General features: G+C 44.2%; 1 protein-coding gene across 1 annotated transcript in view; it reads right to left on the bottom strand.

The window, feature by feature from the left end:
* The window catches only part of STK10 (serine/threonine kinase 10), a 130,648-nt gene extending 112,396 nt beyond the window's left edge, over window positions 1-18,252 (bottom strand). Inside the window, exon 1 of the mRNA XM_044280728.1 lies at window positions 17,969-18,252. Coding sequence (XP_044136663.1) covers window positions 17,969-18,121 — 153 coding nt within the window. The 5' untranslated portion in view covers window positions 18,122-18,252. The remainder of the gene's footprint in view (window positions 1-17,968) is intronic.
* Window positions 18,253-24,964: the final 6,712 nt, after the last annotated feature.

Genomic DNA, 24,964 nt, shown 5'->3' with positions numbered 1-24,964 from the left:
GACATGGTATAAATTTTGCGGGCCAGAACCAGGTAGCTTTGGAAGAAAGAAATGCAAACACTGAAGGGGGCACATGTGAGCATAACTACTGTGAAGGGGGCCATTCTCTCTACTGCCAGCCACAGACCAGACAGACTACTGCCAGACCACCGCTAACAGTGTCACAATTCTAACCCAGACAATGAACACCACTCTAAATGGACCAGATTTGGCATGAAACCATGGGGCATAGATAAGACAAAGTGCACTGCCCAGCATTAGTTTATGCTGTGGGCAACTCATCTGCCTGCTGCACACCATATTCTCCAGCTTGCAGATCAGTGTCAGGTTTCACAAGGGGCACAAATTTGGGTCCTGATATCCAGCCTGTAAGGAGAGGACCTGCTATCCCCTTATGGGCGTCATCATGGTTACAAGCCAGTCACTGGGATACATGCAGGTTATTTTGGGGCTGATCAGAACCCTCCCAGGAACCTGTATGTACATGGCGAGGTGCAGTGCGGATATGAGACAGGCTATCGTGCCGTTAGCGGCAGCCAGGCTTGCTCCAGTGTAGGGCTGTGTGGCCAATGTCGTCCCGCTAGCACACACAATGGATGCGCTCTGCTGGCCGAGGCTTTTTTCCCATTTACTCTGTACTGTGCTGGGGTTCGCTTCCTCGGAGTACATGTAGCGCGGTCAGGATCTGATGGCTCTCGCGTGTGCAGCGTTCCCCGTGGGGAGGGGGTTGGGAGCGCGAGTCGTGGTCCACCAGCTTTCCTCCCACTGAAGGCAGTAAACCCTCGCTGCTGTGTGTCCGGGCACAGGTGGGCGTAGCTGATCGTGTCAGCTGATGCGTTTTGCACGTGCGTGTGAAAACTCAGCATGTTTGGTACCCAGACCCGAACTTCTACACAACACCTAACCTGAACTTCTGTGAAGATTTTATTATTTTCCCTTATAACATAGTTATAAGGGAAAATAATAGCATTCTTAATACAGAATGCTTAGTACAATAGGGCTGGAGGGTTACAAAAAAATATAAAATATTTAACTCACCTTAATCCACTTGCTTGCGCAGTCCGACTTCTCTTCTGTCTTCATCTTTGCTGTGCACAGGAAAAAGGACCTGTGGTGATGTCAGTGCGCTCATCACATGGTCTGTCACATGACCCAGCGCCATAGTAAAAGATCATGTGACGGACCATGTGATGGCCGCAGGTCCTTTTCCTACTGCACAGCAAAGATGAAGAGAAGCCGGGCTGTGCGAGCAAGTGGATTAAGGGGAGTTAAATTTGATTTTGATTTTTTTAACCCCTCCAGCCCTATTGTACTATGCATTCTGTATTAAGAACGCTATTATTTTCCCTTATAACCATGTTATAAGGGAAAATAATAATGATCGGGTCCCTATCCCGATAGTCTCCTAGCAACAGTGCGTTAAAAATCGCACCGCATCCGCACTTGTTTGCGGATGCTTGCGATTTTCACGCAGCCCCATTCACTTCTATGGGGCCTGCATTGCATGGAAAACGCACAAAGAGGAGCATGCTGCGATTTTCACGCAACGCACCAGTGATGCGTGAAAATCACTGCTCATGTGCACAGCCCCATTGGAGTGAATGGGTCCGGATTCAGTGCGGGTGCAATGCGTTCACCGAGCGCATTGCACCCGCGTGGAAAACTCACCCGTGTGAAAGGGGCCTAAGGGTGTTTCATGATTAGTCTCAGAGGTAGGAACCCCACACTCTAATAATTATATCCTGCAGGCTGCTGTGAAATTGAAATCACTGGAATACTACTCAAACATCAAAAATGAATGCACACCACCAAGAGAAAAGAAAGCAGCCACATCTATATGCGCCCACAGTACCACTTAGGGAGGGCAGATGTGCAGTTTAACTGCAAATAACGTGTGAGAACTAAAAAAAAGACTAAATAAAGACTGAAAGCACCTATTAATTAAGGCTGTAGATCAAAAAGGAATCAACTGATTCAAGATCCAACAAAATACTTATTTAAAGGACTTCCAGATTTTCTTGTACTACTATGACTGTGCACATTAATCAGCTAGCTTACAATTGTGGGGTGTGCCTGCAAGTCCGTACATGACCTGAGACAGTTAATAGAAGGTTGTGGAGTTCTGCAGGGCTTATCATTACATATACGATACTATACCATTACTTCATATAAGGAGGAACGGCACGTGATACGAGTGTACAGTCAAACGTTACTAAAACAACTGCACTGACATATACTATTTAGCATCAATAAGGCGTGATGGCTTCTCCATTCAGACTTATCAATGTGGTCATGAAGTGGATTGCGGGACACCAGAGACCCATTCTAGGTGTTGTTCCTAGCAGTGGGGCCTCCGATGATCAGACACATCACCTATCCTTGGAAATACTACTTTATTTTATTTTTATTTATACTAAAAGTATAAAAAATAAAGAAACCAAGCTGCTTCAGTTTAAAGCCATGCGTTAGAGGGGGAGGCACAAGAAATATTGGGGAATATTTTTCAAACCTGGTACAAAAAAAATATATAACATAAAAAAATGACACTCTGTATACGCCAGGAGCTTTACAGATGTATGCGGCAAACAAAAACTGCAAGCAGAACACAGAGGTAGCCTTACTGACAGGACAAACTGCTCACAAAACCACAGGCGCTGACTTATTAGCACAGGCGTGCGCTACATCCGTCTTAATGGGCCACAGTATGTGATCTGTGGGGGTCTGACACCCAGCACTCCCTCTGATCAGCTGGTTCATTGGTCACATGGCCTAAGTGCACCTCAGCCCCATAGAAGTGAATGGGGCTGAGCTGCAATACAACGTACGGCGCTGTGCTTGTAAAGCGGAGAAAAGGCTGCAGCACCATTACGAGTGCCAGTGCCTTCTCAAACAGCTGATCAGCGCAGGTCCCGGGCGTTGAACCCCCACAGATCAGATACTGATGACCTTTCATTTGTGTCAAGGTGCAGGCCTAGTCATAAATGAAATGCTTTCTCCAGCAGTCAGTGGGCCAGGATGAAACCTACTCAAGCATGTAGATGGCGCAGGTTTAGTTACAATCACATTTAAAAAGTCGTAAAACCGGGTTTTGCTACTTTTTTTTAACACCAAAACACTTGCAGAGGCAGATGGTAAATCTCCCCCATAGTGCTCTTGACTAATGGAATATTATTCTGTAACTTTAGTTTAATCACAGACCCTGCGATGATACATAGAGTACCAATGACAGAAGTCAATGTCACACTGGTAAAGCCATAATCATGAGGAAACTGGGAAATAACCTGTTACGCAAGTTATAAAAGCAGAAGTTCAAAAAGAATAAAGACCGGGCAAACCCTTGCTTCATTTTTTAGAAAGTCCCAACTTCCCAAGTAATCTGGACTGCTAGCGAGAGAGTGTATATACATACTTGTTCAGAAAAATAAATCCTGACATTGTTATACAGACCTAGATTAAATAACCAATAATTTAAATAAAAGGTACACTTAAAGAGAACCGGTCAGCATGAAAATACAATGTAAGCTACCAGCAGCATGTTTTCGAGAAGGAGGAGCTGAGCAGATTGATATAGTTATAGGAAAATATTCAGTAACACTTGTCGTCATTTATTCATTTAAATTCCTGCTCATTCTGGGCTTTGAAGTCAAGGAGGCGGTCCTATCAGTGACTGACAGCTATCTCTGTATACACAGTCAGTCAAGGAGGCGGTCCTATCAGTGACTGACAGCCATCTCTGTATACACAGTCAGTCAAGGAGGCGGTCCTACCAGTGACTGACAGCTATCTCTGTATACACAGTCAGTCAAGGAGGCGGTCCTATCAGTGACTGACAGCTATCTCTGTATACACAGTCAGTCAAGGAGGCGGTCCTACCAGTGATTTACAGCCATCTCTGTATACACAGTCCGTCAAGGAGGCGGTCCTACCAGTGATTGACAGCTTTCTCTGTATACACAGTCAGTCAAGGAGGCGGTCCTATCAGTGACTGACAGCTATCTCAGTATACACAGTCAGACAAGGAGGGGGTCCTACCAGTGACTGACAGCTATCTCTGTATACACAGTCTGTCAAGGAGGCGGTCCTATCAGTGACTGACAGCTATCTCTGTATACACAGTCAGTCAAGGAGGCGGTCCTATCAGTGACTGACAGCCATCTCTGTATACACCATCCGTCAAGGAGGCGGTCCTATCAGTGATTGACAGCTATCTCTGTATACACAGTCAGACAAGGAGGCGGTCCTATCAGTGACTGGCAGCTATCTCTGTATACACAGTCAGTCAAGGAGGCGGTCCTAACAGAGATTGACAGCTATCTCTGTATACACAGTCAGAGGGAATGAACGAAATGCAAGTTATACAGTGGGGCAAAAAAGTATTTAGTCAAGTTCTCCCACTTAAAAAGATGCAATAGGTCTGTAATTTTCATCATAGGTACACTTCAACTATGAGACAGAACGAGAGAAAAAAAAAAAAAAAAAATCCTGAAAATCACATTGTCTGATTTTAAGAATTTGTTTGCAAATTATGGTGGAAAATAAGTATTCGGTCAATAACAAGTTCTTCTCAATACTTTGTTATATACTCTTTGTTGGCATTGACATCGGTCAAACATTTTCTGTAAGTCTTCACAAGGTTTTCACACACTGTTGCTGGTATTTTGGCCCATTCCTCCATGCAGATCTCCTTTAGAGCAGGGATGTTTTGGGGCAGTCGCTGGGCAATCTGGACTTTCAACTTCCTCCAAAGGTTTTCTAAGGGGTTGAGATCTGGAGACTGGCTAGACCACTCCAGGACCTTGAAATGCTTCTTACGAAGCCACTCCTTCGTTGTCCGGGCGGTTTATTTGGGATCATTGTCTTGCTGAAAGACCCAGCCACGTTTCATCTTCAATGCCCTTGCTGATGGAAGGAGGTTTTCACTCAAAATCTCACGATACATGGCTCCATTCGCACGTCCGCAATTTCGGAATTGATTTCTATGGGGCAGCACGATGTGCTGCCCGGACATGGAATTGCAGACCTGCAATTGCGGACAAGAATAGGCATATTCTATTAGTGCCGAAAATGTGCGGTCCGCAAAATGCAGAACGGACATTGCCGCTGTCTGCGTTTTGCGGATCCGCAAAATACACAGATGTGTGAATGGACCCTTACACGGATCAGTCGTCCTGCTTCCTTTGCAGAAAAACAGCCCCAAAGCATGATGTTTCCACCCCCATGCTTTGCAGTAGGTATGGTGTTCTTTGGATGCAACTCAGCATTCTTTCTCCTCCAAACACGACAAGTTGAGTTTTTACCAAAAAGTTCTACTTTGGTTTCATCTGACCATATGACATTCTCCCAATCCTCTTCTGGATCATCCAAATACTCTCTAGCAAACTTCAGATGGGCCCAGACATGTACTGGTTTAAGCATGGGGACACGTCTGGCACTGCAGGATTTGAGTCCCTGGCGGCATAGTGTGTTACTGATGGTAGCCTTTGTTACTTTGGTCCCAGCTCTCTGCAGGTCATTCACTAGGTTCCCCCATGTGGTCTTAGGATTTTTGCTCACCGTTCTTGTGATCATTTTGACCCGACAAAGTAAGATCTTGTGTGGAGCCCCAGATCGAGCGAGATCATCAGTGTTCTTGTATGTCTTCCATTTTCTAATAATTGCTCCCACAGTTGATTTCTTCACACCAAGCTGCTTGCCTATTGCAGATTCAGTCTTCCCAGCCTGGTGCAGGTCTACAATTTTGTTTCTGGTGTCCTTCAACAGTTCCTTGGTCTTGGCCATAGTGGAATTTGGAGTGTGACTGTTGTGGACAGGTGTCTTTTATACTGATAGCAAGTTCAAACAGGTGCCATTATTACAGGTAACGAGTGGAGGACAGAGTAGCCTCTTAAAAAAGTTACAGGTCTGTGATTTAGAAATCTTGCTGGTTTGTAAGTGACCAAATGTGATTTCCTGTATCCCCCCCTCAATTCTGTCTCTCATAGTTGAAGATTACCTATAATGAAAATTACAGGCCTCATCTTTAAGTGGGAAAACTTGCACAATTGGTGGCTGACTAAGTACTTTTTTGCCCCACTGTATAGGTTTGTGGGAATAGATTCTGTATATCAATCTGCTCAGCTCCTTCTGCTCTATAACATGGTGCCTTCTAATTAACTCGCATTTTCATGGGGACAGGTTCCTTTTAAGGCTGGGTTCACACCTGAGCGTTTTACAGTGCGTTCCTACGCGCTGTAAAACGCTCAAGAAGAAGAAACCAATGATTCCCTATGGGAATGGTTCTCACCTGGGCGTTTTACAGCGCGTACGATCGCGCTGTAAAACGCCCGACGCCCCAAGAAGTACACTCAGGTGTGAACCCAGCGTAATAGTACTGCCAGTCTTGGGTCAGCAAAAATGGCATAGCTCTTAGGCTGGGTTCACACCTGAGCGTTCTGAAAGGAGCGCTCTCTATGCACGATTGTACCGACGTTTGCAATTGCGCATACAGATACAAGCGAACGCCCATTGTCACGCGTTCCCGAAAGTCTATGTATGGGAACGCGTGACAAGACACCCCAAAGAAGCTCATGTACTTCTTGGGGCGTCGGGCGTTTTACAGCGCGATCGTACGCGCTGTAAAACGCCCAGATGAGAACCATTCCCATAGGGAATCATTGGTTTCTCCTTAGTGGGCGTTTTACAGCGCGTAGGAACGCGCTGTAAAACGCTCAGGTGTGAACCCAGCCTTAATGTTCGCCATTTTCAGAAAAGTTTCAGAGCCAGAAGAGGCCCATACAGACTTCCTCAACAGCAGCAAAGCCTCGTCACAATCCTGATAGGACAGTGCCAAGTGGTCGTACTCCAACAAACACTGATGGAAAATATTGACCAAGTACAACAAAAATGGGGACCACTGTTTTCCTGTACAGCTATGGACAGTCTCTAATGGAAGGACAACTGACACACTTAGGCCAGAAGGGAAATGGACACATGAGGGAACAACTAGGTGGACATACAGCAAGATCATACAGTACAGCCCCTACACAATCCCTATTGCGGTCAAAATAGGTGTTGGATTTTGACAACATAGGTGGAAGATTTATTACGTTGTGTAAGCCGGTCTTAATTTGTCTTGTGTGGGCGTGAGATGTACCAAAATGTTGCACCTCCTGCTGTCCGTGCTCCAGACTGAAATGTAGAGGTCTAAATGAGCTCTAACGTACGGCAGTTTTCTGTTGCACGTGTAGTTAAACCATGCAGGCCGCAAAGCTCCTACCACTGCTCACCTCCGCTCATCTGCTTTTTATTAAAGTGGCAAGGGTTACAAATTCTGTCGCAAAAAACGGCACTTGTGGCAAAATGTGAGACTTCTGTATGCCAAAAAACTGACGCATTGCCTTGTGATCCACAGTGGTAGGTGTTTAAAAACCATTACTACGGCTAAACATAGCAATCAGAACACGGAGATCCCAGTGGACAGCCTTCTTCTCAGGAGATCACAAGAGGTTGGAGCAATTACTGCAAACATGTTAAAACAAAAATAAACAGCCCTATTGTATTCCTATACTGGGAACGTAAAGTGACCCTGGAAAAAACAAACAAAAGAAAAAAAAAAGAAAAAAAAAAAAGAAGCCAAATATTGTATATGGGTCCAAAGAGAAAGAAGGTTGGGCAACACAAGTAGTCAGAACAACAGAAGTAGGCAAGGCCAGGAATACCGTATTGAAGCATAAAATACCGCCCCCTGCTACAGTATTCAACAGTATCACTGTCCTAAAGACACACAGTTGAATTCAGGAGGGGCCAGGAACATAAGTACCAGATGATCCCAGCATTAATTAACAATGAGAGCATCCGACCATTATGTACCCAGCGGCCATAACAAGGGCTCAGGGGGCTCACTGAGCATTGGCCCACTGGGAAATTTCCCTGTATGGTCTATGGCCAGTCCTCACCTGTATGTGTGGGGGAGGGATGTGTACTGCCACAAATCAGGAAACACTGTGGAATCAGCCATTAAACGTTTTATTAGTAAGTAATGTGATCCTGTAGGATTGTCTTGAAAAAGTATTGCACCTGCAGATGTAAAGTTGGAATGTCCCGCATTAAAGGGGTACACCCCGACTCATTTTTAACAACCGCCCTGTTTGGAACATGAAATAAGCCGCGTGTCAATTTTTCATTGCAGGTTAGGTAATCACAGGGTTTCTTTCTTGAAGACCACTCCCTAAATGTATGGCACTTCGGCAATGACATCCCATACAAGAGAGCTGGATCTAGTAATCCATTTACAGCGTGCATGGAGGTATAGAGCAGGGAGGGAGGAGATGTTTTTGAGCAGAGAGGATCTGTGCCACTGCATGTGTCAAACTGAAAGCACCATCCTGAAGAAGACAAGACAATGGTGGGTGAGAGGAGCAGTAAAGAAAGACCCTTTAATATCATGGGAAACCTATTAGGTCAGCTAGGGTTGGAGGCAAAAGGTCACCATACCCTGAACGCTCATTACTCATATACTGCGATAGGATTAGATACCACAGAGGAGAAATTCATCACTACATATAAAGTTCTTTGCAGATAACTGCCTGGTGACCAGTTTCTATGTCAATACGCCAAGAGCAGGGCTATGACCGAGAGACGAGGACAACACTCCTTTCACATGCCAAGAATGAAACGCTACATTTCATGAGCTTATATATTAACCCAAGCTATGGCAAGAACTCTTGGCTGCAGAAAATAACTGCAGATGAATAAGACATTAGATACAATTCAATCAGGGGCGGCAGAGTTAGGGGTAGTAGTCCCGGGGTTTCAGTTGCATTAGGCTGGCTTTATCAACACAAACAGCCATGTCTCAGAAGCGCGATAAGAAGTTACATTTGGGTGTGCACAGGATGTAGCTCTGAGTCAACTCCGTCCAAGACGTTTCAGTTGCAACAACCATGCCATGAAAAGTGCTGAGTAAAAACTGCCAGCACAAGCTTTGCCCAATGTGCCCGAGACGCCGAAAACACCCACCCGTATTCTGTTTGATGGCAATGGTGTGGAATCTAATGTCCCAGCTGCCTCCCTGAATATTACAATGGGGTGCTGCTACATTTCAGGTTTTTAACACGTTTTTTGGAAGCCAAAATGAGGGGTAGATCATAAAAGGAGAGAAAGTAAAAAACAGACAATACTTTTCAATCCATTCCTGGTTTTGGCTTTAAAAATTTGACCCAAAAAACGGAACGTGTGGCAGCACCCTTAGGGCCCTTGCAGAGGAGCATGAGCGGATTAGGTGCGGATGCGTTCAGTGAAAAATGTGCGATTTCGCAAGCATTTAATTCAGTTTTGTTTGCGATCGCGTTTAGTTTTTATCGCATGGGTGTAATGCGATTTTATGCGTTTTGCATGGGCATGATAAAAAAACTGAAGGTATACAAACAAGATCGCTTTTTTTTTTTATTCACATTCACTTCTATGGGGCCAGCGTTGCATGAAAAATGCAGAATATAGAACATGCGGCGATTTTCACGCAACGCACAAGTGATGCGTGAAAACCAACGCTCATGTACACAGACCCATTGAAATGAATGGGCCCGGATTCAGTGCGGGCGCAATGCGTTCACATCACGCATTGCACCTGCGCGGAATACTTGCTCGAGTGAAAGGGGCCTTACAGAGCTCACTTGTTGAAGGGGTGTTCTGGGATCAGCTGTTCTTCAGGAGCTTTATCAATGGCGCTACAAAGTGGAAGGAGGGAGACTGGGAGCAGCACTGCGGAAACCAGTCAATCCCAGCCACTAATCTAGTGGACAGAGCTTTGTGGTTCCAGCATCAGAGCAGAACACCTGATCGGTGGGTGTCCCAGGTGTCGGACACCCACCAATCTAAAAAAGTCGGGGGAAACCCCATTAAGGCAAGTGTCAGGAAGCCATATTAAAGACAGTCTATCTGTATACCTGCATAGGACATGGCTTTGGCAATAACCGGTGACAACGGTCTCCAAGGGTCTCGTGGCCATGTTCTGTGAGACACAGGCCAAAGTAGAGCTTGACCCAAGTTTCTCTGCACAGTACCGCGGAGCTGTGAAGTGCACCATCTATGTGTCCGTGTGTAGTCCACTGACTAATACTGCCATCTGAATCAGGCCTAACAGTCATTCTGCTGATAGACGCCAAATTATACTTTATAGAAATCACTGATACACAAGTTCAGGTTCTTGGCAAGTATTCATTGTATTGATGACCCAAAGCTCATAACATGAACTGGGAATAATCCATGCCTAAATCCTCATCAAATCCTGACCAACCAGATACTCTCAGGATAAAACGGCTGCACCAGCTATTCCTTCACCCCGCTGAACAAGCAAATGCTCAATCGTGTGGCAATCGGTGGCACCTATAGACAGGGACCGCTCCTGACCATTGCCCACCTTTACATTCTGTCACCATTTGGGCTCATGCCCATGAACATAATTGTAGGTCTGCAATATAGGGGCACCGGCCGTGTGCACTTTTGCTGCATCGTGTGGCTTGCGGACTCATTCAAGCCAACGGGTCCCGCTATTTGCAGTCCGCAGCACGCACAGAGCCCTACGTTGTGGGCATGAGCCCTTTGTATTACACACATACATTAACCCTTACCAGAATGTAAATGAGGTAGAAGAGACTGAGCAGTTCATCTACGGAAGGATTTAATTAATACCATGGGAGCAGCTAGCACTTCCAAGAAATATCTCTAATGGAAAATAAGCAACTGGTGCAAGGGAAAGTGGAGCAGTCGCCCGAAACCACTAGTCTGGTTTTTGCATTCACTTACAAAAGGGGAGAACCAAAATCTACATTTTTCCCACACAAAGACCAGCGATTAGGGAACGATGTGGCACAGGGGACAGCAGTGACCACTGCGGTCGGAACAATTTAAAAAAGTTAAAAATATTACAGTTTGAAGCAACTTAAACTCATTTTTAAAGGGCCCAAACACTCTATCTATAAAATCATTTTTATTTTATAAAGGACATTCCTTAAAATTAGTGCAGGTTCTCAAAACTGTCTGTGCAGTGATTGGTTTCTATGGACAACAAAAATAGTTTCTTTAAGACCGTTCCAGGTTTGGACTGTTCTATTTGAACCCAATTAGTTCCAAAACTTTGTTTATAACATGAGCGCTGTACCACAGTAAAAAGTATGGGCTCTACTGAGGCCTTTTTCTAGCCACAAGTAACGCAAGACTTGCTTAGTCTCGTGCCTGTGACGTAAGGGTTGGGCCGAGGTCAGCTTCTGAAACAGTAATGTATGTGCAAAACCGGACTGTAACGTCAAAGGCACGAGACTAAGCAGGTGTCTTGCGTTACTTGTGGCTAGAAGGAGGCCTCAGCAGAGCCCATACATTTTACTGGGGTAGGGAGCGCATATTAGAAACAAAGTTTTGAAGCAAAATCGGGTTCAGATAAAGCCATCCGAACCGAAATTTGTTTAACAGTAATAGCTGCTATCCATATTATACTTCACCTTACCCTTGTACATCAGAGCCAGTGTATATCTGACTCCATAGGTCGTCACTTATAAGCAATGCCACAAAAGGGTGTGAACGGAGCGGGAAGCGAATGGGTGCAGAGCAGTACACCAGCATGGCCATTACACAATGAATGGGGCCTTCCAAATGCAGCTCTGTCCACCGATCCATCTGTTGGATCCCTACAGATCTGATATTGAACCAATCCAAGAGAATAAGGCCCCTTTCACACAAGAGAGTATTGCGCCCGCACTGAATCCGGACCCATTTATTTCAATGGGTCTGTGTACATGAGCGTTGGTTTTCACGCATTGCTTGTGCATGGAAAAAAAAAAAAAAAAAAAAAAAAAAAAAAAAAAAAAAAAAAAAAAAAAAAAAAAATCGCATCATGTTCTATATTCTGCATTTTTCAGGCAACGCTGGCCCCATAGAAGTGAATGGGGCTGCATGAAAATCGCATTGCATCCACAAGCAAGTGCAGATGTGATCCGTTTTTCACGGATGGTTGCTAAGAGATGTTTGTATACCTTCCGTTTTTTTATCACGCGCTAGTAAAATGCATTAAATCGCATTGCACCTGCGTGATAAACACTGAACAATTGAATGCGATTGCATACAAAACTGACTGAACTTGCTTGCGAAATTGCACATTTTTTTCACTGAACGCATCCGGACCTAATCAGCTCACGCTCGTCTGCAAGGGGTCCAAGTCATCATTATGAAAAGTCAAGGTTTTCTTTGTGAAGTTCTTTTTATCTATGGGAGAATTTCTCATGAAATACAGAACATTTTGAGCACCTAAAAGTTTGGGCCCACTGCTGTAGTTCTTGTGTTATCTTCTCTGCTCCGAGACCCTCTCGTTTTTAGAAGACATACAGTGAAGAGGAGAAGGATTACAAACTCATCTGTCTAAACTATTTTAACATTTATATAAAATTGTCCTCTGGCAGTTCTACATCCTGCTCTTGTTTACCCTCATCTCTGCCAATTTTACCTTAAAGGGGTATTCCAGCATGGAAAAAGGCTGGTGTGCAGATATTCTTTATGACATGAATTTCTAAAAACCTCAGAAATGGTACACAGTTCTCTGTAGTAATAGCCAAAAAACGGCAACTACCATAGACCTAAATCCAAAAAGTGTGGCACCAATAGTAAATCTCAAGGCACACTGATTACCTGGTTCCTGGGATTCCTCCAGCCCAGGGGACCTAAACCTTTACTGAAATCCAAAAGGTGCAGCACCATGTCTCACAGTCTTCTGCATGCGGATCCATAGAAAGTCTAACAGCATCTGGACTCTGGAGAAGATGAGCAGAGCCAAAGAAACCGAAATGTGCAGAGTGGTCTGAGAAGTCATGCTGCATCTTCATGGTTTCAGTTTAGGTCCCATTTAATATCTAGAACAGGAAACTCAATTCATTAAAAAGGGTTTTCCAAAATTTTAGGATCCTCAGGATAGGTCAGTATCTGATCGGTTGGGGTCCAACACCTGGGACCCCCACTCATCAGCTGTTTGGATGGAGGCACTCCTGAGAGTGCCGCTGCCTTCTCCATGCTCACCAAGCACAGCGCAGGACATTGTATAACGGCTGTGCTTGGTATTGTGCTCAAGTGAATGGGGCTGAGCTGCGCCTACGCCACGTGACTGATGAGTGTGTCGTCACGGGCCTAGGGAAAGCTGTGAGAAGGCCATCACGCTACTGCGAGCGCTAACGCCTTCTCAAACAGCTGATCGGCAGGGGTCCCAGGTGTCAGACCCCCCACCAAACAGATACTGATGCGAAGGAACCTTAAAGGGAGTCTTTCACCTAAACTGACCATTATAGAACACTAACCCCATGATCTGCATTATAGTCCCAGTATTGGAATGCTACAGTATAGCTGTCCTACGCTTATTTTCACAAAAAAAAACTAAAAACTTGTATTCAATATGTTAATTAGGTTCTGAAGGTACCCAGGGGCGGCGTTCAAGCGGCCTGTGCCCAGGCGTCTCGTCGCTTTTCATATGAAACCCTTTTCACCCCTCTGGCCCACCCTAGGTTCATCAGAAATCCAGCACCAGCGCCGTTAACAAGATTCACCGCACCTGCGCACCTTATTCCCCATTATGGGCCCCATAGACTACCATTATAAAAATTGTCGCGTGACAAATGTTTCAGTGTAGTTGTGCCCTATCTGTCGCGCGACAAATGTCGTCATGTAGACCTGGCCTAAAGGTGCAGGGTGAGAATCCAGCAAGACAAAAAGGGTTAACTCTGCACTGAAACTCCCACCGATTGTTTTAGTGATGGGATTAAGATATCTGACTCTAGGAGTAACCGACTCCAGTGTAGATGAGTATATTACCCTATGGTATGTCTCCTCTCTCCCTATTCATTCATTTAGGGAGGGGGAGATGTCTGTTTGCATGTTGTTCATGGTTGATTGATTTATGTTGTTAGACTTCTTGAACTGTATATATCATGAGTTGATCTTCAATAAAGGGAGTTCCTGTTTTACCCTCAACATAGAGCCTCGTCTTGTGTGTAGGGATTGCTATACGCTGTATACTCCCCTGGCTATAATCACTGAGCTCTTTTAAGAGCTTGTTCCTGCATCGCTCTCTGAAGGAAGAGAGGTTCACCCACTGGAGCCTTGTCGTAGGTCCAGGGTGGTTAGGAGACGGCGAGACCCCAACCAAGCTGCGGCGGTTTGTGGGGTCTGCAGTGATTACGGTGTCGAGTGCTTGGAGCCCTCGGGAAGCACTAGGAGCATCCATCAACGGAGGTACCCAGTCGGGGTGTCAGGAGATCTGTTACAGCAGGGTTTTGGCCGGACAAATACCGCTGCATGTAGTGGTTTTTGTCCAGCCGACATTTATGCCAGACAAGGCTACCGCTAGTGTGATCCTAGCCTAACCAGTTACATCCATTACACCATAGACCGAGCTGTGCAGTACCTGCGCAGCGGTGCGGGTTGTCAGACCCCCTCCAGATCAGATATTGATGATCCTGACCAACTCCTCTAACCCTGGGTTCACACCTGAGCGTTCTGAAAGGAGCGCTCTGTATGCGCGATTGTACCAGCGTTTGCAATCGCGCATACAGAGACAAGCGAACGCCCATTGTCTCGCATTCCCGAAAGTCTATGTACGGGAACGCGCGACAAAACGCCCCAAAGAAGCTCAAGAACGCACTGTAAAACGCTCAAGTGTGAACCAGGGCCATAGGAAAGCATTGGTTTTCATGTGTTGAGCGTTTTACAGCGCGTTTGAACGCGCTGCAAAACGCTCAGGTGTGAACCCAGCGTAAATCTTTAAAAAGCAGCCATACACATTATACAACCTTGTTCAACAACTCTTAAGGCTGTATTACACAGCCCGGTGTATCAGATGATTGTCGGTAGGGGAGAAAGCATTCCCTCCCGGCAATCACCTGCTTTCTAGCGGAGGAGACCAGCGCTATTACATGCAGCGATCTCCTCCGCAGCATAGGTAGAAGTGACCGCTATGCCATCGCTTGTCCCCATGCTGTCTAGTGGTTTGCTGGCGGCAGATCGTAGTGTCTGAAAACAATTATTTTTTTTAAAAGGTCAAAAGATTTGGATTGCCTGATGATCAATCGGTGGCAGTATTACACTGCAAGATGATCGCTAACAAGCGTTCATAGGAAACCTCATTAGTGATCATCTGCAGAAAAATCGGCCCATGTAATTCAGGCATTAGCCTTGACGCCCCTAACAAATCTGCATGCTCCGACACATGAATTGGCCTGTAAAGGGAAAGCTTAGACAGGTTGCCTTGACCAGATGCATCACAGGGGCTCAGGATGATAAACGTGGTGCAGACACTTTTCTTTAACTCCATACTAACCATTGGTCGGCTTACTTTGAGACAAACTTTTACAGCATAAGGGCTCATGCACACGACCATGGGGCAGCCGCATGCGGATCGTGGACCCAATCACTTGAATAGGGTCCGCGATCCGCACTAGTTTTTTGCGGTGCGGAGGCATGGACAAAAAACCCACAGAAGCACTCCGTAGTTCTTACGTGGGCTTCCGATCCGTGCCTCCGTTCCGCACCTCCCAGATTGCGAACCCATTCAAGTGCTGCGGGGGTGCATGAGCCCTAATTGTGGAGCAAAATGGTGTGTTTTAGGTCCTGTGAAACTTTGCCCCTTCTGGGAAGACCAAGTTGCTCCTAAATTGTCCCACTTTGATAGGTTTTAGGCGCATTCACATTAGTAAATCTGGGCAAGCTCCTACCACGAGTTTGTGTGTTTGTACCTGATGTAAAAATATGGGGTTGTCTGATCATGGACAATGGGGGCATATCCCTAGGATACGCCCCCATTGTCTTATAGGTGCGGGTCCCACCGCTAGGACCCGCACATATATTGAGAACAAAGCTCTGCAAGGTGGTGGCTGGAGGACTCCGGTCCAGCCACCATCAAGCTGGCTCCCCATAGAGGTGAATGGGAGCGTACCGCCCATGACCAGCCACTGCTCCTATTCATTTCTATGGGGCCGACGGAAATAACCGAGCCAGGGCTCAGCTATTTTCGCCGACCCATAGAAAATGAATGAAGAGCGGCTGCGCGTGCGCAGTGCGTCCTCCATTCTATCTTTATATAGGTGCGGGTCCTATAAGCTCTTATAAGACAATGGGAACATAGTCCATGATGAGACAACCCCTTTAATGATCAAAAACACAGATAGCAAAAAAAAAAAGAAAAAAAGTTGAGCGTCCTGGATTATATACTTCCCGTATATATTAAATAAAAAATAAAGGAAATATATAAAATTTACTAAAAACTCAAGTGTGTAGATGAGCGCCAGCAAAAACCTACGTTAATGCACCTTAAAAAATAAATGAGACTGCAGTGTATTGGAGGAGGGAGATTTATCAAACTAGTGCAAAGGAAGACTGGCTTAGTTGTCCCTAGCAACCAATCAGGTTCCACCTTTCATTTTTACGTGCACCTCTGGAAAATGAAAGGTCGAATCTGATTGGTTGCAGAGGTGCACGTAAAAATGAAAGGTGGAACCTGATTGGTTGCTAGGGACAACTAAGCCAGTTCTCCTTTGCACCAGTTTTCATAAATCTCAACCTACCTCTCCTATAAAAAAGGCAGAAGGGTTGAATGTGGAGGATCCATTTAAAAGGAACCTGTCACCGGGATTGTGTATAGAGCTGAGGACATGGGTTGCTAGATGGCCGCTAGCACATCCGCAGTACCCAAGTCCCCATAGCTCTGTGCGCTTTTATTGTGCAGAAAAAAAAAACACTATTTGATACATATGCAAATTAACGGGACAGGACTCCTCTCAGGGACAGGACTCCTCTCAGGGACAGGACTCCTCTCAGGGACAGGACTCCTCTCAGGGACAGGACTCCTCTCAGGGACAGGACTCCTCTCAGGGACAGGACTCCTCTCAGGGACAGGACTCCTCTCAGGGACAGGACTCCTCTCAGGGAAATTTGCATATGTATCAAATTGTTTTTTTTTTTTTTTACACAATAAAAGCACACAGAGCTATGGGGACTGGGTATTGCGGATGTGCTAGCGGCCATCTAGCAACCCATGTCCTCAGCTCTATACACAAAATCCCGGTGACAGGATCCCTTTAATGTGAGCCAGGTAAACGATAGTGTGGCGTCACCTCACATTCCTAGGGGTTGGATCACTCTCCTGGTGTGTTCATAGTCCGTGACAGTATGAGTCTCCATACTGGAATGTGGCTGAGAACATCTTACGTAGGACGTGTGCATCATACTTACTATCCGTCATGGGCTCTCACAAGCAGTCCAAAACGGATCCGCTCAGAATGCATCAGTTCCGTCTCCATTCCGCTCTGGATACGGACACCAAAACGCTGCCTGCAGCGTTTTGGTGTCCGCCTGACGATGCAGAGGCAAACGGATCCGTCCTGGTACACAATGTAAGTTAATGGGGACGGATCCGTTTTCTCTGACAATCTGGCAAAATAGAAAACTGATCCGTCCACCCCATTGACTTTCAATAATGTTTAAAACGGATCCGTCATGGCCCGAGAAGACATAATACAACCGGATCCGTTCATGAAGGATGTATGCGGCTGTATTATTGTAATGGAAGCGTTTTTGCATGACGGATCCACACAAAACTCAAGTGTGAAAGTAGCTGCACATAAAACAAGTATGGCACACAGCGATTAATATATTCCCTTGTAAAAACCACCATACTCTGACATACCCTCATATCTATGCACCTGGTCCAGAGCAGAACTCATTCCTGGTGCCACCCTTGATGCCAGTGTCACCATGAGTGGCACCCTGACCTCACCAAACGTACAACTTCACCAGAGCAGAAGTCAGAGGAAGAGAGAACCGACTAGGAAACGGTGCGAGCGATCTCCTCCCATTCTCATCTATGGCAGTCCGATAACCCAGGGTATGCGGCACTGCCGGCAGGTGTGCACGGCACCCAGAGTGCCACCTGTATGAGCACAGCCCCCCAAGTACTCCTCACCTTGTACACTTTCCCGAAGGCTCCGTCCCCCAGCTCCCCGACTATGTCCCACACCGTGTTGGGGTCCAGGTCTCTCCGGACATGTTCATACTCCCGCAGCCTCTTCCTATCACCGGTGAAGCGCAGGATACGGCGGAAGTTGGCGAAAGCCATGGCCGGAGAAAACCGCAGGCTCCCCGGAGGTGCCGGTCACACAGCCACCGTATGTGCTCCGGCAGCGGCCAAACTGCCGCACTCAGTGCGCAGAGAAGAACCGAGCGCGGTCCCGGACCCGCCCATGGGCGGAGCCTAGGGCCACATGCAGGAGTTTGACCTGAGGTGGGCGTGTCTGCCTGTGGGAACGCTATAAAGCGGGCTCGCTGGGCAGAGTTATTTTTGGACGTGAGTAGATGAGGCGGTGAGGCTGCAGCCTCCGCTCTGTACACTCAGGTGTGCCCGGTGTGCTGTACCAGGGCCGCTCTCACTCCTGCACTGTTTCATCCCCGAGTCACCTTCCTGTGGCTGTCACTGAAGTAAATGCATTAACCCTTTCAAGCTGAAGTCAGTTTGGACCTAATGCGGAAGCCCGGTTTCCTGACGTGAGGTGTCAGTTGTGATCACTTTGAAATGATTTTACTTATCCAAGCCATTACAGTTTTTTTTTCTGGAACAATTAGCTATTTTCTAAATTTGAATTTATCTGCTAGGCTTATATCACCATTTTATTTTCTGTTCTTCTGAACCAACTGAAAGTAAAAAATGGATCCTTTATTTTGAGCATCTGTTATGCGCCTTAATGGCCAGCGCTGTACATGTACAGCGTGCTGATCAGGCGGGTGCAGGAGCTGCGCCCGCCTGATCTGTGCCAGCGTCCGGCAGTCACTGCTAGCCGGACCCCTGCTTTATGCATCGGGATCGGTTAAAAAAAACACTGATGCCGGCGCATTAACCCTTGATGTGCCACGGTCAGCGCTGACTGTAACACATGTGATGTCCTTGCGGGGATCGGAGCTGCCGTCTGTTCCCTGCGCTGCTGTGACGGGGACCCAATAGCAGGGAAGGCAGCCCGATGCCTTCCTTAGGCATTTTGGCTGCCTTCCGTGACAGCCTGTGAGATCCAGCAGGCTGAAGTGTATTACATTCAGTAATACACTTACAGCCAATGCTTTATAATACCTAAGTATTGTGATGCAGTGTAAAGGGGATCAGACCCCCAAAAGTTGAAGTCCCAGAGTGGGACAAAAGAGTTGTAAAAAAAATAGTTTTACAAAAGAATTAAGTTTCAAGAAAAAAAAAAAGCGTCCTTTTCCCAAAATAAAGTAAAAAAGGAAAAATGGTAAAAAAAGAAAAATAGACGTATTTGGTATCGCCGCACTCGTATCGTCCGACTTTATAAAAATATCACATGACCTAACCCCTCAGGTGAACACCGTCAAAAAAGTAAAATAAAAACTGTGCTAAAAAATTGTCACCTTACATTACTAAAAGTGCAACACCAAGCGATCAAAAAGGCGTATGCCCCCCCAAAATCATATCAATCTAATCGTCAACTCATCCCGCAAAAAATGAGCCCCTACCTAAGACGATCGCCACTAAAAATTAAAAAAAACTATGGCTCTCAGAATATAGAGACACTAAAACAAGATATATCTTTTTTTGTTTAAAAAATGCTGTTATTGTGTAAAACTTAAATAAAGTATACATATTAGGTATCGCCACATCCGTAAGAACCTGCTGTATAAAAAAAACTATAGCTCTCAGAATATGCAATTACTAAAACATGACTTATTTCAAAAATGCTTTATGTAAAACTGAAACAACCAAAAAAAAATACATATTTGGTATTGTCGCGTCCGTAACAACCTGCTCTATAAAAATACCATATGATCTATTCTAACCTGTCAGATGAACATTGTAAATAACAAAAAAAAGCCAAAACAGATATTTTTTGTTACCCTGCCTCACAAAAAGTGTAATATAGAGCAAACAAAAATTATATTTACCCTAAAATAGTACCAACAAACCTGCCACCTTATCCCATAATTTCCAAAATGGGGTCTTTTTTTGAAGTTTCTACTCTAGGGGTGCATCAGGGGGTCTTCAAATGTGACATGGCAGCTTAAAATTATCCCAGTGAAATCTGCCTTCCAAAAACCATATGGCGTACCTTTCTTTCTGCGCCTTGCCGTGTGCCTGTACAGCAGTTTACGACCACATATGGGGTGTTTCTGTAAACTACAGAATCAGGGCAATAAATATTGAGTTTTGTTTGGCTGTTAACCCTTGCTTTGTTACTGGAATTTTTTTTATTAAAATGGAAAATCTGCCAAAAATGTGAAATTCTGAAATCTCATCTCAATTTTCCTTTAATTATTGTGGAACATCTAAAGGGTTAACAAGGTTTGTAAAATAAGTTTTGAATATCTTGAGGGGTGTAGTTTCTAAAATGGGGTCATTTTTGGGTGGTTTCTATTATGTAAGCCTCGCAAAGTTACTTCAGACCTGAACTGGTCCTTTAAATAGTGGGTTTTGGACATTTTCAGAAACATTTCAAGATTTGCTTCTAAACTTCTAAGCCTTCTAACGTCCCCAATTTTTTAAATTACATTCACAAAATTATCCAAACATGAAGTAGACATATGGGGAATGTAAAGTAATAACTATTTTGGGAGTTACTACTATCTATTATAAAAGTAGAGAAATTTAAATTTGCTAATTATTCAAAAATTGTATTTTTTATAAATAAAAGTCAAATTTTTTGACTGAACTTTACCACTGTCAAAAAGTACAATATGTGACGGTAAAACATTCTCAGAATGGCCTGGATAAGTAAAAGCGTTTTAAAGTAATCACCACATAAAGTGACACATGTCAGATTTTCTAAAAATGGCCTGGTCCTCAAGGTGAAAAATGGCTTGGTCCTGAAATGGTTAAGCACACATATTGATCAATGTCTGTGATCAATATGTGTGTGCCCCTTCACTGTGTTGTGGTCCGCAGGACACGGGCGCCGTTCATGTAAATGCCATTTGCGGATGCAGACCCATTCACTTGAATAGGTCTGCGATCCACAAGCTACAGTTCACACTAGGGATAAGCAAACTTGTGTTTCCAAGTTCGGCATACAAAGTTTGGGTTATCTAAGAATCCTGTTATGGATTCCGGTACCACGGACCATAAGTTATGGTCACTGGTATCGGAATCCATAATGGAATTCTTAGATAACCCGAACCTTGTATGCCGAACTTGGAAACACAAGTTCGCTCAACACCAGTCCACACCGCAAAAAAATAGGACATATTCTATTCTTTTGCGGTGCGGAGGCATGGACCGAAATCCCACGGAAGTGCTTCGTAGGGCCGTTTCGTGTCTTGCTGTATGCGGGCTTCAATACGGGCACGGTGCACATACGTTCTTGTGTATAAGCCCTAATGTCAATCATGTTTAACCCCTCAGATGTGGTGGTCAAATGTGACCACAGCATGTGGGAGCTTAAAACAGTAGGTTTTAGGTCATTGTGTACTGTGAAGTCCAATCAACCTTGCTGCATTTGGTTGAATCTAAGCAGAAAGTATATCCTGGTACACGTCAGAATTTATCTGGCTGCTTCTGTCTTCAGTCACATCATCGATAAACACTAGTGACCCATGCATGCCCAAGCCATCACTCTGCCCCCACCATGTTTTACAGAACATGTAGTATGCTTTGTATCATAGTGAGCCGTACCAAGCCTTCTCCATACTTTCTTCTTCCCGTCATTCTTGTACTGGTTGATCTTAGTTTCATCTGTCTAAAGAATGCTGTTCCAGAACTTGTCTGTCCTCTTTAGATGTTTTTTCGGCAAAGTTTAATCTGAGTTTTCTGTTTTTCAGGCTGATTAATAGTTTGCACCTTCTGGTAAACCCTCTGTATTTACTGTCATAAAGTCTTCTTTTCATAGTAGACTTAGATACTGATACACCTACTTCCTGGAGAGAGTTCTTCACTTGGGTGGATGTTGTGAAGGGTTTTTTCTTCACCATGAGTCCCCGAGCTCACTGTTGTCCTTTTTTTTTTTTTTTTTTTTTACTAGATTTGGTCTACACTTTAAGCCCATATTGATTATATAACTGTATCCTGAATATGTTTTGGTATACAGCTAAAATGCCAAAACTTGTCAGTGTCTAAATATTTCTGGACCTAACTGTATGTTCCTATGAAAACCCTGCCTGTAGCAGGGCTCCATAGGAATATAGTGAAATTCTCTTTCTAATGCATTGAAGTCTATGGGAGAAGCAATCTAATGATTGCATATTCAGGTTCCCCCTTAGCACGTTCACCCCTCTTTACCCATAATAAAAATGCTTCACGTCCCTAAAAATTTTTTAATAAAAAGTGATCAAAAGTCAGTTTTACCACATAGGGAACACTGTAAAAACAGAACCCATAAATCTATGGCGGAATTGCATTTTTCCTAATTGCACCTAAATTTGGAATATTGTTTTTCAGCTTTCAGTTGTATCATAGGCAACATTAAATAGTGCCATTAGAAAGTGCAACTTGTCCCACGGAAAACAAGCCCCGGCGATGTGAATGGAAAAATGAAATAGTTATGGCCCCAGAAAGGCAGGGAGTGGAGAACGAAAATGCAAAAACAAAGAGTTAAAATTTTCTTTTTTGTGTGTTTACAGATTTTTCATTTTAGTTCATTTGTTCCTGTAACACAGCAAGGGTTTAATCTCAAACCAAATCTCAATCTTTATTACCCTGATTCTGAAGTTTTAAAAAACACCCCATACAGTATGTGGTCGTAAACCTTTTTTATGGGCACACCGCAGGGTTCAGAAGGGAAGGAGTGCAATATTCTTTTTGGAGGGCCGATTTTGCTGGAATAGTTTTCGGGTGCCGTTTCCAAGTTGAAGAGACCCTGAGGTACCCCTAGAAAGGAAAACTCCAAAAAGTGACCATTTTGGAAACCTCAACCCTCAAACCTATCAAGGAGCATGTGCACTTTGACCCATCATGTGTTTCACAGAATTTAGAAAGACTTGGCTTTGGGAAAATGAAAAATTACATTGTTTTCAATAAAATTTAGCTTTAGCCCCAGGAGTGACATCTGGATTTTTTAACATGAAATTTGATTTAATTTTGAGTTAACTTTTTTTTATAACTTTTTTAAAATCTTTTGTTGACTGAGCTGTGTAAGGGGTCATTTTTTTTGTAGGACAAGCTGTAGTTTTTATTGGTATTATTTTGGGGTACAAATTACTTTTTGATCACTTTTTATACCATGCTTTGGGAAGCAAGATGGGCAAAAATTGCAATTCTGTTGGTGTTTTATGTTTATTTTTTATGGGGTTCTCCCTGCGGTATGTATCATCTGATAACTTTATTCCGCAATTTGCAGACTGTAAAGCCTTATGCAGACGTCCGTGGAACGCGGTCCGTGAGATACCAGACTGGCATTTCAGGAGTGCACGGCGTCATGGCAACCAATCCTTCGTATAAATCATACGAGTGTATTACTGTACTGCGGTGGCGGCAAAAAGCACACTGCATCATAGCAACCAGTGAAGCCGTGCGCTCCTGCAATGCCAATCCGGTATCTCACTGACCGCGTTCCACGGATGTCTGCATGAGCCCTAGGTCAAAGGCCCACATATAGGTTGGGGCTACACGGCAACATAGCATTTAATGATTGTCAGTGGTGCCACATGCACATGATGGATTTTGTATCACAGATCATATGTGACTTTTATTCAATTGACATTAACCCTTTCTGCCCCAGAGTTTTTTTTGTTGTTTTGAGTTTTAGTTTTTCACTCCCTGCCTTTTCGGGGCCATAACTTTCTAATTTAACCATTTAATATTGCATACAATGTAGTGGGGAGCTGCAGAAAAATTCCAAATGGGGTGAAATTGGAAAAAAATGCAATACCGCAACAGTTTTATGGGTTTTATTTTTACGATGTTCCCTATATGGTAAATCTAACCTGTTACTTTCATTCTCCAGATCACTGCGATTACGTCGATACCACCTATGTTTCGTTTTTCTTGTATTTTTATACTGAAATAAAAAAAAACTTGAAAAAAAGTATTTTCTTTTCATTGGCATATTCTGACCCCTATAACTTTTGTGTAGTTATATGTATATACAGTCCTGATCAAAAGTTTAAGATTACTTGAAAAATGGCAAAAAAATCATATTTTACATAGTTGGATCTTAACAAGGTTCCAAGTAGAGCTTCAACATGCAACAAGAAGAAATGGGAGTGAGACAAAACATTTTTTGAGCATTCAATTAATTGAAAATAACGAATAAACTGAAACAGGCTGTTTTTCAGGTGATCAAAAGTTTAGGGCCACATGCCTTTAAAAGGCCAAATCTGTGCAAAGATGTGGATTCATTGTCATTTTCTGTCAGGTAGTCACACATTGTGATGGCAAAGGCAAAAAAACTCTCCCTTTTTGAACGTGGTCGGGTTGTTGAACTGCATAAGCAGGTGGGATGCAGTAAGACAGTCATTTGGAATTTCTTAAACGATCCTGAGGGTTATGGAACAAAAAAGTCGAGTGGAAGACCTTAAAAAAATTTCACCAGCACTGATGTAATAAGACTGATGGGCAGGTAAATGCCAAGTCAACTCACTGATGTCAGCGGGCAGAGTAATGTTAATAAAAAAAAAACTACCCTTTTCCACACCATATTTGCAAGATTCCAAAGTTTATATCTATGTTAATGTTCAATATTGCATTACTCATCTCATACTGCTTTTTAAAGGGTTTGTCTTATAACGACATAATGACAACTGATGTCCATATTCCCCATTAGGGCATATGAGCATCATAGAAGGGTTCCCACCTCAGAAACCACCTTTAGTAAGCCAAAGAGTAAATCATTTGTCAGTTCACCTGCTACATATGAAATGCCTGGCTGGTGGTGGCTACCCCTGGAAAAGCCAGTTTACCTGGGTACCTGCCTCCAAGCACCTGTGGCTCCGTTCTGTAGGGAAATGTCTCTGATAAGACAACCTATTT

Source organism: Bufo gargarizans, chromosome 2 (genome assembly GCF_014858855.1).
Source record: "Bufo gargarizans isolate SCDJY-AF-19 chromosome 2, ASM1485885v1, whole genome shotgun sequence".
NCBI lineage: Eukaryota > Metazoa > Chordata > Amphibia > Anura > Bufonidae > Bufo > Bufo gargarizans.
This window is presented reverse-complemented; position numbering and strand designations above follow the sequence as displayed.